The sequence below is a fragment of the Saimiri boliviensis genome, chromosome 11 (assembly GCF_048565385.1).
Source record: "Saimiri boliviensis isolate mSaiBol1 chromosome 11, mSaiBol1.pri, whole genome shotgun sequence".
Classification (NCBI taxonomy): Eukaryota; Metazoa; Chordata; class Mammalia; order Primates; family Cebidae; genus Saimiri; species Saimiri boliviensis.
This window is the reverse complement of record NC_133459.1, coordinates 52,535,782-52,552,357: the sequence shown is the minus strand read 5'-3', so window position 1 is coordinate 52,552,357 and position 16,576 is coordinate 52,535,782. Positions and strand designations below refer to the sequence as shown.

Here is a 16,576-nt window from a genome sequence, read left to right as displayed (position 1 = left end):
AACTCTAAGACTCTTGGGGGGCCCTTTGGGGATTTCGCACAGCTCTTCCCAGCTGTTAGTGCCAGTTCTGAAGCTGCTGTCTCTCCTGCTTCTCATGAACAAGAGGTCAAGGGGAAGCAGACAAGGCAATGGCTGCACTAGTGAGGGCAAGAACAGCAGCTGTGAATGACTGCCCTGGACTCCCAGGGGAACCGGGAGCAGCTTGAGGAACACATGTTGGCCCTCCCTTGCATATTATTCACAGTTGTGTACTGTACTAAAATGGCAATTCAACATGGTCCCTCACTTACCTTTTAAATATCTCCAATGCTATAATATCAAGATGTAACTGAAATGTCACCTCTTCTATGAAGACTTTTCTGAAGTTCCCAGTATATACTTTATTTAGATTAGAATAGTACCCAGAACACTACTTACATGTTTTTATTTATAACCTACAATATTTCGCTGTTACCATTTGTCTATATGCTTGTCTCTTCTATCAAACCCTGTTTCTTTTCTTTCTTTCTTTTCTTTTTTTTTTAAATTTGCAACAGAGTCTCAGTTACCCAGGCTGGAGTGCAGTGGCATGATCTTGGCTCACTGCAACCTCTGCCTCCCAGGTTCAAGCAATTCTCATGCCTCAGCCTCCTGAGTAGTTGAGATTATAGGCGTGTACCACCACATCCAGCTAATCTTTGTATTTTTAGTAGAGGCAGGGTTTTGCCCACGTTGTCCAGGCTGGTCTCGAACTCCTGACCTCAAGTGATCTGATCGCCTCAGCCTCCCAAAGTGTTGGGATTATAAGCATGAGCCACTGTACCCAGCCCAACCCCTAAGTTTCCTGAGGTCACAAAATCATGTCTTGTTCATTTCTGCACAGCTAGCATCTAGCACACTCAAAACGTTATCCATATGCTATTGCCAGTTTCCAGTCCATGAACTAAGTACATAAATTGAATGTAAGCATTTAGAAACTTTCATAGTAATATGACAAGAGTAATTCTATATCCGTTGAATCTCATTTTAAAAATTGGGGCTGTATTTTGTGTATTTCATTTCATTTTTCTGCTAATTTTTATTATATATTACCAAGGTATTGGCCTGCAACCAACAGATAATTTTTTAAACGATAGTCCTTTACTAGAGAGTTTGAAAAGCATTGATAAAGCAGATAACTTCATGTCTGAGGGAGAGAGGAAGGAAAGAAAAAGACAAAATATAAGCTTTCTTAAAAAATAAAGAAGGAGTATACCTATCTTTGTTGATTTTAACACCTCCCTGGAGGGTATCTTCTTCTTTAATTCTTGTAAGGCTTCAACGAGATTCTCTTTCGTTTGATCAGGAAGCTCTAGCATAGTTTTCCATCTTTTTATGTCTTCTACAACCACAACTCTCTGGAAAAAAGAAAAGTCATTTGGAAAATGGGAGATTTTCATTAGAAAGACATCTGCCTTCACCTGAGCTAATGGGGCTCCTATTGACATATGAATTATTGATTATGACCTGAACCAAAGTACAGTGCATCTGATGGCCCCAAATGATGGATAATTGCATAAAAGCAGGTACGGCTTACTGAAAATCAGGGAGAGAGGTGCATCTATTAGGAAAAGTGCAAGTTTTAATCTTACACTGTCAGACACCACTGGGCACTTAGCAGTGAGAGGCAATAAGGATGAGAAGAAAAAAACAATGCTGAGGGGAACAAACTCTGCAGCTCACTTAAGAGTGACTTAATTCATAGGCAAGAACAGCAAGCAGAGAAGTCATAGACATGTTTATTTCAACAATTAAAAGCACACTTCAGTAGTTCCCCACTTCCTAGAGGATAAGACTCAAAACTCTTGTTCAAGTAATTTTTTAAAACTTCAAACACATACAAAGTTACAGACAGTAACCCACTATTTATAATGGAAAAAATGAACATTTTGCCATTTCACATAAAATAACAAAGCATTATAGTTTAAGTCCCTTTGTACCTTGCACGAACTCATTCCCCTCCTTCCCTTCTTAGAAGAAACTATGTACTACCTTAAAGTTGATATGCATCTTTCCATTAAGTATAAAAAATTAACAATTAAGGAATCTTATAGGTAAAGAAGATGGGAAAGTTCTTTATACGATGTGGCAAACTTTTCTATAGTGTTGAAATTATTCCACTAAGAATTATTTAAAAAGTAAAGTGGGAGACTGCTAAGTTCCTTTTATAACTACACACACAAAAAATCTCAGATTGGTATTACCCAAGGGAGGTGGGCACAGTTAGGAAACTGAAGGGGATTCTGGTAATATCGTTTCTTGATCTGGATGCTGCTGTGTTTATTGTGAAAATTTCTCATGTACATTTGTGATTTGTGCACTTTTCTATATGCATTTTATATATGATAGTTTGATAAAAGCACCCAAAAATGTCTTCTCTCTCTCCCAATGGCTGGTGTCTGCTTCCAGCCTAGAAGCCTATGGTGGGAAGAGGGTGTGTTTGATTTCCCTGTCACTCCAACTTTGCTTCTCTTCCTCTCCAGTCTGCTTGTTTGCTTTGGCTTATGACCCTTCCAGGTTCAAAGCCAGGAAAAGAAAAAGAGGAAAGGGGAAGGAAAAGCCTTACTTTAACACAGTGATACTGTGCTAATCAGGTTTTAGTACTACTTAGACTTGGCAGATATTGAAAGCTGACTTTCTTTTTCTTGTATAGATTACTTTTGCCATTCCTTGGAAAGCTCCCACTGTTGAGCTCTCAGCTGCAGTTCCCCATACTGTGGGTACTGTCTCCTGCCAGCCACCCACAAGTCCTCCCCTGATTCCCGTTTTTGGCAACCCACAGGCTCTCTCTCTAGGGATCCCATCGTCCTTCCAGGTATCTTTGTGAACCCGTCCATTTTCATTCAACTCCAGGCCAGCCAGCATTTTCTCCCCACTTGCCCACATCTTTGTCCCAAAATATCTGAGGGTAATAGCCCTGCCAATGCACCCACTTCTTTCACATCAGTCAGCCACTCTCTGTCTTTAGATTTTCCAAGGCATAGTCTGATCTCTGTCCACCAACCCCAGGTACTGAAGTCAAGTTCTCCAAGTGGCATTCTTGCTTCACCCAAAAGAATTTGCTCTCCCCTCTTCCTTTTACTTCAACCTACTCTAAAGCTTATGGTGAGTGACAGGTTCAGCTTCCTAAAACTGGTCTCCATGTATTGCCTTCTGTATAGATGGTCTAGAATCTCACTGGGAAATATCATTTGATACCTACTGCTTTGGTCTCAGTCTTTAAGGGCATGAGTAAAAATTAAGACAAAGTCTTTTTCTATGATCTGTTACCATATGAAATGGTATTAGTGTTAAACTGTATGAAAAATAAATCAATAAAGCCAAGTAAGGGGACATTTTCACTAGGAAAATATAAATAGCATACTTTTCTCGCCAATGCATTTTCTTGATTTATCCATACTGAAACATGTAATCCCGGTTGGTCCATTTTAATAGTGTTGGGTAGTATTCCATTATTTTTATATACAAATGCCTTAGAATTTTAAAATCTATTCCCTGATTAGATATTTAGTTTCTTTTCCCGTATTTTACATGTTCTAAACACTGTTTCAGTGAACTCTTGTCTATGACAGATTTTTTTGTATACTGTCTTCATCTCTTTACTTTCAACTTTTCTGAGACAGGCCGGGCGCGGTGGCTCACACCTGTAATCCCAGCACTTTGGGAGGCTGGGGCTGGTGGATCATGAGGTCAAGAGATCGAGACCATCCTGGTCAACATGGTGAAACCCCATCTCTACTAAAAATACAAAAAAACATAGCTGGGCATGGTGGTGTGTGCCTGTAATCCCAGCTACTCAGGAGGCTGAGGCAGGAGAATTGCCTGAACCCAGGAGGCGGAGGTTGCGGTGAGCCGAGATCGCGCCATTGCACTCCAGCCTGTGTAACAAGAACAAAACTCCGTCACAAAAAAAAAAAAAAAAAAAAAAAAAATTTTCTGAGACATTACACTTTACATAGCCGGTGGCTGCTTTATTTTGCTCCCTATCCCCTATTCCAATCTGAGAATCTCTATCTTTTAATAGGCATGTTTAATCCATTTGTATTTATTATGATTACTGACATATTTGAACATATTTTCTCTTTTTTCCTCTTTCATATCTTCTATTTGACAGTTTTCTTTAATCTATTTTTTCCTTTTTTTGTTTTTTATAGATGGTGTCCCACTCTGTTGTGCAGGCTGGGTGCAGTGGTAACAATCATAGCTCACTGTTAGCCTTCAGCTCCTGGGTTCAAGCAATCTTCCTGCCAGCCTCCCAAGTAGCTGGAAGTACAGGCATGTGCCACCACACCTGGCTAATTTTTGTTTTTGTTTTTTTTTTTGAGACAGAGTCTTGTTCTGTCACCCAGGTTGGAGTGCAATGGCATGATCTCGGCTCACTGCAATCTCTGCCCCTACTCACCCAACCTATTCAAGTGATTCTCCTGCTTCAGCCTCCTGAGTAGCTAGGATCACAGGTAAGCACCACTACACCTGGCTAATTTTTGTATTTTTCATAGACATGGGGTCTCACTCTGTTGCCCAGTGCCCAGACTGGTCTCAAACTCCTCAACTGATCCCCTCACCTCAGCCTCTGAAAGCACAGGGATTACGGGTGTGAGCCACTGTGCTCCACCCCTTTTTTCCCCTCTATGGTTTGGAGGTTATGCATTATATTTCTGTCATTTTAGTGTTTACTCTTAACAATTTTTTTTTTTGAGACAGAGTCATGCTCTGTTGCCCAGGCTGGAATGCAGTGGTGAGATCACACTGCAGCCTCAACCTCCTGGGCTCAAGCGGTCCTAACACCTCAGTCTCACAAGTAGCTGGGTCCACAGGCACATGACATGACCACATCTGGGTAATTTTAAAATTTTTTTATAGAGATGGGTTCTCACTATGTTTCTCAGGCTGGTCTCAAACTCCTGGGCTCAAGTGATCCTTCCACCTTGGTCTCCCCAAATGTTGGGATTACAAGTGTGAGCCACCATGCTCAACCTACCCTTACAATGTTTATGATGTATACTAACAAATTGATACCAGTATTGTTCTCGGAAGCCTCTGCTTCAGAAACCCAAATTCCATGGCTTCTCTGTCTATCCTTTATGTACTTTTTTCTTTCATATTTCTGTCTCTTCATTTCTCTATGACATATCCTAAGTGACTTCTTCAGATATCCCAGGTATTTCTCTCTTTAGCTGTGGCTTGTCTATGTTTAACCAGTTCGATATGTTTCTGCTTCAGTAAGGGTATCTGTGCATTGGAAAAGTTCGGTCTTTCTTCTTCTCCAAACTTTCCTGTTCTCTCTACATACTATTCTGTTCTTATCTTATGGTTTCCATTCCTGTATCTTTGTGAACATGAGGTCTGGAGGCAGAAAACCTATGGCTAATTCTCGCTGACTTCGTAGAACTAAATCAAAAGGGAGGCTGAGGCGGGTGGATCACTTGAGGTCATGAGTTCGAGACCAGCCTGGCTAATATGGCGAAACTCCATCTCTACTAAAAATACAAAAATTACCTGGGCATTGTGGTACATGCTTGTCATCCCAGCTACTTGGGAGGCTGAGGCATATGAATCATTTGAACCTGGGAGGTGGAGGTTGCAGTGAGCCAAGATCGCGTCACTGCACTCTAGCCTGGGTAACACAGTGAGACTTTGTGTCAAAAAAAAAAAAAAAAAAAAGAAAGAAAAGAAAGAAAGAAAGAAAAGAAAGAAAGAAAGAAAGAAAGAAAGAAAGAAAAAATGCACAACCAACCAAACTGGTGTCATGCCTAGTCTTCAACTACATCGGAGTGTAATTTTGTAACTTCACTTCAGCCTCTGATTGGTCACCTTCCACAACCAATCATACTGGTTGCAGGCCACTACTTCATTCACATAGGGTGTAAATCAAGCAACCAATGGGAAACCTCTAGAGGGTATTTAAACCCTGGAAAATTCTGTAACCAGATCTCTTGAGCCTGCTCAAGCCCACTCCCACTCTGTGGAATGTACTAAAATCTATGCTTTCATCACTTCATTTGTTGATTTGTGCGTTTTGTCCAATTCTTTGTTCAAAACGCCAAGAACCTGGACACCCTCCACCAGTAACAAACATTTTAAACATATTTAAGGTCTCTTTCAGATTGTTTTCTTACCTCTACTTCTTGGGGTAGAAATTCTATTACTTACATCTGTCTGCTCATTCTCCCTCCTGGCAATTTCTTTTCTTACAGACTTTGTAATTTCTGACCATTAGTTTATCCTTACAGGGGGTTGTGTTCTATGAAAGTCCTCTGCACTCTAGGATATGAAGGGTCTTAATAGAGAAATCTCACATTTGTCTTTGCCAAGATTCGAATGTTCTCAGTTCTAGGCCAGTTTTTATATTAATTTTTTTCAGTTTTGCAAATAGTGTGAATTTAACTACGGTTAGCCTTCTTGATCAGCAGGTTTCACACCTGTGGATTCAACTAACCACAGGTCAAAAATATTTTTTTAAAAAAATAGATGGCTGCCTTTTAGGTTGCATATCTCAAAAGTAACATTGCCTAATGTTTTATAATAAAATATATTATGTGTGTTTTGGTTGGTGAAAATAATACAGACTACATTTTAAAAGATAAAAACAAACAAACAAACAAACAAACAAACAAACAAAAATAGATGGCTGCATCTGTATTGAACACACATAAGACTTTTTTCCTTGTCATTATTCCATTAACAATACAATTAGCCCTCCCAATGCACCCACATCACAACTACTTACATAGCATTTACATTGTATTACGTATTACAGATTGAGTATCCCATATCCAAAACGCTTGAGACCAGAAATGTTTGGGATTTGGGATTTCTGAATATTTGTATTACACTTACTGGTTGAGCATCCCTAATCCAAAAATCCAAAATCAAAAATGTTCTCATGAGCATTTCCTTTGGGTATCATGTTGGCAAACCAAGGTGTTGGATTTTACGACATTCTGGATTTCAGATTAGGATGCTCAACCTGTATAAGTAATCTAGAAATGATTTAAACTATTCAAGAGGACGTATACAGTGTGCAAATGGCACACCATTCTGTATAAAAAAAACGAGCATTTAGGCTGGGCGTGGTGGCTCACGCCTGTAATCCCAGTACTTTGGGAGGCCAAGGTGGGCAGATCACTTGAGGTCAGGAGTTTGAGACCAGCCTGGCCAACAAGGTGAAACCCCATCTTTAAACAAAACAAAACAAAACAAAAAATCCTGAGCATTTGTGGATTTTGGCACCGGTGGAGGGTCCTGGAAGATGACTGTACACATATTCATGAACGGTAATAAGAACGTGGCTCTACTTTATTATTACTGTCAACTCTGTTTCCATCTAAGACCCTGAGAAGGTAACAATCTGCTTCCCTGGACCAGTGGATAGAATTTTTCTAGCTCATTTTTCACAAACATATGGTAGTCCTGTTTTGGCTTCCAGCTTCACATAGGGGATCAGTTCTAGCTCCCCACATCACATTTGCCCGAGACATTATCTCCCGTCTGTACTGGCCTTAAAATCCCAGCCCCTAAACATTATATCTAGATTCAATATTCCCTGGAGCTTTTCAACTTCAGCTCCCATTTACAGCTCTGATTTTGGCTTTCCTCTCTCTTCCTGGCCCCTAAGGATTTCTCTTTCTTGTTTCCAAGCTCAGCTCTGAATTGGTGGCTTTTAATCCAGCATTTCTACATGGCTGGAATCAGGTTAAGGGTTCCACATCAGATAATTTTACCACATGGAACTAAAGAAGTCCAAACTCTTTAGCATGGCTTAAAAGGCCTTCCATGGCTTGGCTCCTGACATTCTTTTCAGTCTCATCATTTGCTCCAGATACACCAAACTATTTACAGCTTCCTTTTGAATTTTATACTCTTTGCCTGGGATATTCTTTCTTTGCCTCATTTACCTGATAAATATTAATTTTTTAAGACTCTCTTCAAACATCACTTCTTCTATGAAGACTTCCTTGCCTCTCCTCTACCACATTTCCCATGCTCCATTTTGCATGCCTCTGCAACTTGTATAGACTCCTATTATTGCATCTATGCTTTCTGCAAATACTTATCATCAACAAGGTTGTCTTTCCCACTAGACTATATATAACTTGAGGGCTGGAACAACTTTTCATTTATCTCACTATCCCCAGTGCACAGTAGGTTTAACTGCAGAAAACTATTTCTACCTTCAAGGACTAAGTACAATACAGTTTTCAGATATGAAATTTTATGTCAGAAATAGGAAAAACAGCAGTCTATTCAAGAGTAAAAGAATTCCATATATATCAAGAAATGTCTCAATTTCTAAATATGGGCCAGAAAACACTCAAATTATTTGGAGGAATGAGAGAAATACACACAAAATATCAACGAGGAAACTACAATGAAGAGTAGAACAGTTATTGCTGGAAAAAAGATATGCTTTCTAATATGCCATCTGGTTTTACAGTTGTGGATTGCTGAAATATCAGGTTTGACAAAACCAATTAGGGAAAATGACTCATTCACAAGTAGTTATGGGGGCACCATTCCACTGGTGAGGGCAGGAGGCAACATATTGGCTAGTCGATCCTACAAAGGAAGGAAAGGTTTATAGAACGTTCTGAAGTGATGAACCTAAAAGAATGAGTATACTCTAGGACCTTTTAATTTAAAAAAAAAATCTCTTATTGCAACCAACAGAAGAAATCACTTCCACTTAAGGGAATCAAAAGAGATTAACTAAATTAACCTTTACCACTTAAATGTATACTACATGAGATCTACTGAGAATCACTTTTACAGAAGGTGATAGACAAGCCTATGGCAAAATTACTTGTAATATACTGATAACAGAAGTACAATTGTCCTAATATTCCAAGATTTTTATACCTCTTCAGTTTGGCATTGAGAAACCTACACTTCTTTTTTTCTTTTTTCTTTTTTCAGCTTACCCTATCTGTAGGGGACAGACTATGGACCCAGATTGTCTAGTTCAAATCCCAACTTTGCCACTAATGGCTGCATGACTTCAGGCAAGCTACTTACTCTCTCTGTGCCTTAGTTTTTCATCTGTAAAATATAAATGATAAAAGCATACATCTCACAAAGCTATTATTAAGACTTAAAGAGTTAATCGATGCGAAGCGGTAGTTAGCACAATGCCTGGCCCATAAAAAAGGACTCGATAAATGCTATAGTAATCCTTGTTCCTACTATCATCCTCTTCTTCCTCCTCAGCTTTGGTTTTATTATACAAGCCCCTCCTTTGCCACACACGAAAAGAGGAAACTATTTATCAGTTTTTACTACATGCTAGGCACAATGCTTAGCCCTTTCAATATATATTTATCTATTTTGCTCTCATAACAATCAGGCAGATAAGGTATTGTTATTTCTGATGTTATTTATGAGGAAACTGAGGCTTGAACATTTAGTAGGTTCTTGGCATTAAAACATAATACTGATGTTTGGTGGAAAAGTGGACCTAGCTAACTCTAAAATTCATATTTAACTCAATTTCTTTTTAATTTCCTATTGTGAACACACCAAGCATCATGTATGCATAGAGGAAACAGAAGAGCAAGTACCACTCATTGAATGGTTATATGTCACTGCTTCCTGAGAATATATCAGACCTAGCCAAATCCTCCCGTCCCTTTATGGTGGCTGGCCACATAGCCTTCTCTGACCACCGAAACAGACACTAAGCTCTCTCTTCTCTTACCATTTTTTTTTTTTTTTTTTTTTTTTTTTTTTTTGAGACAGAGTCTTGCTCTGTCACCCAGGCTGGAGTACTGTGGCATGATCTCGGCTCACTGCAACCTCTGCCTCCCAGATTCAAGTGATTCTTCTGCCTCAGCCTCCTGTAATCCTGAGTAGCTGGGACTACAGGTGCCCGCCACCATGCCCAGATAATTTTTGTGTTTTTAGTAGAGATGAAGTTTCACCATGTTGGCCGGGCTGGTCTCAAACTCCTGACCTCAGGTGATCTGCCTACCTCAGCCTCCCAAAGTGCTGGAATTATAGGCATGAGCCACTGCACTGGGCCTCTTCTCTTACTTCTTAACCCTTATTGTTTATAGGACAATTCTGTAATGGATCACATCTAATTCTGTATCATTATTTTATTTTTGAGACGGGGTCTTGCTGTTGGCCAGGCTGGAATGCAGGGGTATGATCATGGCTCACTGCACCTTCAACCTCCTGGGCTGAAGCAATCCTTCCACCTCAGCCTACCGAGTAGCTGAGACCACAGGCACATGCCACCATGCCCAGCTAATTTTTATATCTTTAGCAGAGATAGGGTTTCACCATATTGGCCAGGCTGGTCTCAAACTCCTGACCTCGTGATCTACCCACCTTCGCCCCTCAAAGTGCTGGGATTACAGGTGTGAGCCATTGCGCCCAGCCACTAATTTTTTTTTTTTTTTTTGGTAAAGATGAGGCCTCACCATGTAGCCTAGACTGGTCTCAAACTCCTGGGCTCAAGTGATCCTCCTACCTTGGCCTCCCAAAGTGCTGGGATTATAGGCATGAGCCACCACACCTGGGTTCATTATTTACTAACCTCTTATAATTTGATCCCTTTTCAGGAAGTTTAATGAGGGTTTGTATTTTGATCTTAAATTTCTCTTATGTTCTCTATAGTACTTAGCATTGTGCTGGGCCAGTATAAAGATGATTATTATTTATTCAGCACATTTTACTTACAATGTAGCAGGCACTGTGTTAGGTCTTAGAGCAGAATCAGAACATAATAAGATATTGCAGTCCCAGGACTCAGGAATTCACAGTGGATTGGATCATCTGTCATAGTATATCTGTCATAGCACTTACTTTATTGTATTGTAATTGTCTGATTACTTGTAGTTTTCTCCAATCCACTATGAATTCCTATTAAGTGGTCAATAAATATTTGTTATTAAATATGTCAGGCACTGTGCTACATCCTAGAACAGGGAGGCAAATAAAATACTCAAGGTCCTAGCCGATTGTGGCAGCTCACACCTATAATCCCAGCACTTTGGGAGGCCAAGGCAGGTGGATCACTTGAGGTCAGGAGTTCCAGGCCAGCCTGCCCAACATGGTGAAACCCCATTTCTACTAAAAATACAAAAATTAGTCGGGTGTGGTGGTAGGTGACTATAATCTTAGCTACTCGGGAGGCTGTGGCAGGAGAATTGCTTGAACCCAGAAGGTGGAAGCTGCAGTAAGCTGAGATCACACCACTTTACTCTAGCCTGGGTGACAGAGCAAGGCTCTTGTCTTGAAAAAAAAAAAAAATACTCAAGGTCCTTCCTATACTCATGGAGCTTATAATCTGGGATTTATAGGCAAAGTGGTTCTTGAGTGGGTTGACAAATGGATAGAAATTGACTCTGTAAAAGGAAACAGAAGAGCTTTCAAGGAAAAGGGACCAGCACCAAGTCCAAGGAAGCCCTGGAAACATGAAAGAGTACAGCTTATACAAAGAACAGCAAGAAATAAAGTGTGGTTGGAATGCATGCATATAAAGGAGAGGCTACAAGGGATGAGATGATAAGCACACTGGGGTAGAATAGCCTCGTATGCCATGCCAAGCCTTTTATTTTACTTCATTTGGTCATTTAGAAAAATATATTGCAGCCTACTATAGGCCAAGTCCTATGCCAGGAACCAGTGACACAAAATCAATGAGACATAGACTTTCAAGAAGCTCAGAGCATAGCAGGGCACAGGCATGTAAAGAAACAACTGTGATACAGCACAAATAAGTGCAATGATACAGACATGTTTAATATACAGAGACGGCTCAAGAAGGGAGTGATTAGATCGGCTCTGCGTCTCGGGGACAGAAAGGTGGTCAGGGAGGACCCCATAGTAGAGGACTTAAACTAGGTCCTGGGAAATGAATAGGATTTCATAAAGTAATTATAATAACAATAATAGCAAACACTTACATAGTACTTAGTATGGGCCAGACTCTGTATCAAGCACTTTACATATGTTGACTCACTCAAACTTTGTAATGCCTTATAAAACAGATACTATTAATCCCCATTTTATAGATTAAGATAGACACAAAGACGCTAAATGATTTGACAAGGTCACAAAGTTAGTAAGTGGCAGAGCTGGGATTCTAGGAAGGCAGTCGAGCTCCAGAGTCTGTGTTCTTAATTACTGCATTACACTGCCTCCAAGACAAGATAGTAAGGGAATTCCAGGCAAACAGGACAGTATAAGCAAAGGCACAGAGGTAGGAAAGAGCACAACATCTTTGGGGATTTGTGAATAGTTGACATTGGAAGTGGCATTAAAAAAAGACTAGCAGAGGATGAGGCAGGCAGGTGCCAGGTCATGGAAGGCCTTGGCTGCCACGTAAAAAAATGTGATCTTTATTGATGGGTAATGAGAAATTATGGAAGGATTAGGCAGGAAGGACCTGAGTAGATTTTCTTTTCTGTTTGAGACATATTTCTCTGGTGTAAGAGTGAAAGGGAGGTGAATAGGGGATGTCAAGAGCAGGGAGAATACTCAACAGACCATAGCACTGCTCTAGATGAGAAGTATGATTTTGAACTTAAAGTGGAAGACAATCAAGTGAGTATGGGCAAGAAGGATTTTTAGGAAGTAGAACTAAAAATTTGGGCCAGGAGTTGTGTCTCATGCCTGTAATCCCAGCACTTAGGGAAGCCAACGTGGGCAGATAGCTTGAGCCCAGAAGTTCAAGACCGGCCTGGGTAACATGATGAAATCCCATCTCTACAAAAAAAAAAAAAAAAAAAATTAGCCAGGTGTGGTAGTGTGTGCCTATAGTTGCAGCTATGATGTGATCATAGTCCCATGATCACATCACTGCACTGCAGCCTGGGTGACAGAGTGAGACCCTGTCTAAAACAAAATGAAAGAAAAAAGAAAATTGGATATAAGAGAAAAAAAGAGTTAAGGATGGTTCCTAGATTTCTAGTCCCAGTTACCTGGTATATGGATATATGTTAATACAGGAGAACAAGAAACGGGTTTGGAAGGAAAGCTAATGCATTTAAGGGGAATGTTATTACTTATGTCTGTTGTTTTATTCTTGTTTTTTTTGAGACAGTGTCTCACTCTGTCACCCAGGTTGTAGTGAAGTGGTGCGATCCTGGCTCACTGCAATTTCTGCCTCCCAGGCTCAAGTGATCCTCCCATCTCAGCCTCCGGAGTAGTAGGGACTACAGGTGCACACCACCATACCCAGCTAATTTTTGTATTTTTTTGTAGAGACAGGGTTCTGCCAAGTTGCCCAGACTCGTCTCAAACTCCTGGGCTCAGGCAATCCACCCGCTTCAGCCTCCCAATGTGCTAGGATTACAGGCATGAGCCACTGAGCCCAGCCTGTTGTTTTATTCTTATTCCATAATTTTCACATCATTTATTTTCATCATCACATGTAGTTTTCAAATGAGGCACAAACAGGAACCCAGAGAGGAGAGGGGTAGGTAGAGGTATATTAGAATATGGGTGTTCAGGCTGGGCACAGTGGCTCACACATGTAATCCCAGCACTTTGAGAGGCCGAGGCAGGAGGATCACAAGGTCAGGAGTTTGAGACCAGTCTATCCAACACAGTGAAACCCCGTCTCTACTAAAAATAGAAAAAATTAGCTGGGTGTGGTGGTGGGCACCTGTAATCTCAGGTACTTGGGAGGCTGAGGCAAGAGAATTGCCTGAACCCAGGAAGTGGAGGTTGCAGTGAGCAAGATCCCACCATTGCACTCCAGCCTGGGCGACAGCGTGAGACTCCGTCTCAAAAAAAAAAAAAAAAAAAAAAAATAGAATATGGGTATTTGTAAGAGAGTATATGTGTACTTCAACTATTCCTTCCCACATTTTTCCTTGAGAGAGTCTGATATGATCCCTCATTCAGAATCATTGCTATGTACGATTATCCATGAATATTCTGACAAGGTAGAGACAGTTGAAAACCTTGAATGTGTTCTAAGCAGTCACAGAACTGCAAGACTAGGACAGACTTTCAAGATCTAGAGTTCTGTAGGGCTCAACCAAGTGCTGCCTGGAAATACGTGAGGGCATTTTCGGTAATCAGAATGGGAGGTGCCGTTGGCCTTAAGTGCCTGAGAGCCAAGGATGCTAAGTATCCTGTAACTCACCAGCAGCTCCAAATAATGAAGAATTATCTTTCCCCATACAACAATAGTAGCCCCTTGAAAAAACACAGGTATAGTTCAATCTCCACACTTTATAGATGAGGAAACTGAGGTCTTAGAGAAGGGACTGACTTGCTACTAAAGATCACCCAGTTACAGGTAGGGCCTGTTTATACTCTCCTTCACTGCTTTCCAATATGGGTCTGGTAAGTCTGTGAGAGACAACCAGGAAAGGGGTCCAACTGAGTAGATGTCAAGTACTCAGAATGCTGCCTTGCTCTCACAGTCCTTTGCACAATTTCTCTAGCTCCAGATGCCCCTCCAACCTTCTGAAACCTAGGCTGGAGATGCATGTTTCGCAGTTTTAGCACAGAAAGCCTTGAGATGGGTAAAGTGATCCTGGCCAAATACATAAAATGTGACAGAACTCTGAGGAGCCCAAACACTAGGTACCTAGTGGAGGAAGAGGAACCAATAAAGAAAAATGAAAAGAAAAAGTCAGAAATGTAAGAGGCAAGGTTCAAGATGATAAGGGGACTAAGTACAAGCTGTTTTGTTTTAGTAAAATATAATTACTTTAGCATTTATTGAGTAACTATGTTGATTGATTCATTGTAACTACTCTTTGCATCTTTCTTGCTAACAGACATCAGACTGAGTTCAAGGCAACAAAGAGTTCATTAACATCCTCTTTCTCACTGGGCACAGTGGCTCACGCCTGTAATCCCAGCACTTTGGGATGCTGAGGCAGGTGGATCATTTGAGGTCAGGAGTTCGAGACCAGCCAGGCCAACATGGTGAAATCCCATCTCTACTAAAAACAAAAATTAGCGGGGTGCCTGTAATCTCAGCTACTTGGGAGGCTGAGGCAGGAGGATTGCTTGAACCTGGGAGATGGAAGTTGCAGTGAGCCAAGATCATGCCACTGCACTCCAGAGAGTGACACAGTGAGACCTTGTCTCAAAAACAACAAAAACCAGCCTCTTCCCCAGTCTCAGCTGTAGCTGTAAAGCCATTTGATACTGTTCTGGGCAGTAAGACGTGACAGAACTGCATCAAAACCCACCCCTTAATGAGTCTGTACAGGGTAGGTATATAGAACCATATTTGGTACTTTAACATTCCTAACAGACTACATTTTGCAGAACAGTTAACAACGAAGGGGACTTGTCCTACCAGCTAGCACACATGCTGCAAACCATACCCTGCACCAATTACAAGGGTGTAGCAGAAGTGTGGAAATTGATCAATCTAAGGCTGTACAGCTATGGGGGGAACAAAGAAGGAGTGGTCAGGTACACTTTGGGGAAGGAGGCATAACAAGAAATAATCCATCGGTCTTTCCACACCAGAAACTCTGGCACCACCTTGCTATCAGTCCTTTGCACACTTCCTCTAGTCCCAGATCCCCTCTCACCTTCAGAGATTCAATCGTGGCCTGCTTGTAAACCTTTCCTCCAGAGTCTTTCTTCTGAGGGCTATTCTGGATTCTAGGCGTTCGAATGATGAATTTATCCATTGTTAGGGGACTCCGACTACCGTGACGTGCTTGCAGCGATTCTGGTCAAGAAAGAGGACAGATTCTAAAACTTCACCAAAGACCTCTGTGATATTTGTTCCCCAAAGTGACACAACTGAGTTCTCTGGAAGAATTTCTGAATTATAGGGACTCGGGTGGAATTGACAGGAAGATTTCCTCTTTAAAAGAAAGAGCTTCCTAAGAATTGAAACCGTAAACAATCATTGGTCTACGTCCTGAGTTAGGAGGTTCCCAGCTTCCGGAAGAGCTCGCTCTAGTAGGGGATTCCAATATTCCCTCCTAGAGCGTGCACCTAAGCCGTCTTCCAATTAAGAGCGGGCTGTGGAAGGGTTAGAATTACACAGAGCTCAAAGACGCCCTCTTAACAACTGCCTCATCACAGCCACAATCCCAAGGGTTGTCCTGGTAATTAGCAACCGACAACCACCGCAAGAGCTCAGCAGGGGGGGTCTCACAATACAGAGTCATCCCCTGGAACAACTGCTCAGTGGTCAGAGGACTCTACCCACGGCTGTAATCTCTGGATCCCCGAACAAGGAGAAACCCATCCTCCTTGTTCTCAACACTCAGGAGTCCGGGTAGAGGCACTCAACAAAGTTATGAAGTGAGACCCACCAGGAAAAGCTGCCCTGGCAGCTGCTGTTGGCACCTTCCAGACTGCAACCTCTTAGGCTCCCAAGCCCAGACGTTGTGTTGAAACTAAACAGACGCTTCCACCAAAGGCGGTAGTTCTCTAAACAGGATCCGGCCGGCCCTCGCGCCTCAGGGCCACAGCGAACCACATTCCCCAGAATGCGCTGCGAAGAAACGCGAGCGGAAGGTGAGTCGAAGGCGTGTGTAGTTTTCCCAGCTCAACTTTCCCGACAATTCCGTGCGCCTCCCGCCTGAGGAGAACTACATGCCCCAGCCTGCCCCGCGAAGGG

At 41.5% G+C, this 16,576-nt stretch overlaps 1 protein-coding gene across 3 annotated transcripts in view; it reads right to left on the bottom strand.

Moving 5' to 3' along the window:
• The window catches only part of TCEANC2 (transcription elongation factor A N-terminal and central domain containing 2), a 65,590-nt gene extending 49,160 nt beyond the window's left edge, over positions 1-16,430 (bottom strand). For 2 of the 3 annotated variants that reach the window (XM_039474414.2, XM_010348729.3), the window contains exons 1-3: positions 16,269-16,430; positions 15,531-15,673; positions 1,235-1,376 (exon numbers count right to left, since the gene is read on the bottom strand). In XM_039474414.2, coding sequence (XP_039330348.2) covers positions 1,235-1,376; positions 15,531-15,632 — 244 coding nt within the window. In that variant the 5' untranslated portion in view covers positions 15,633-15,673; positions 16,269-16,430. Of the gene's footprint in view, positions 1-1,234; positions 1,377-15,530; positions 15,844-16,268 lie in introns of those variants that run through there. The other variant, XM_074380861.1, reaches the window with a different exon arrangement.
• Between the last annotated feature and the right edge of the window lie 146 nt (positions 16,431-16,576).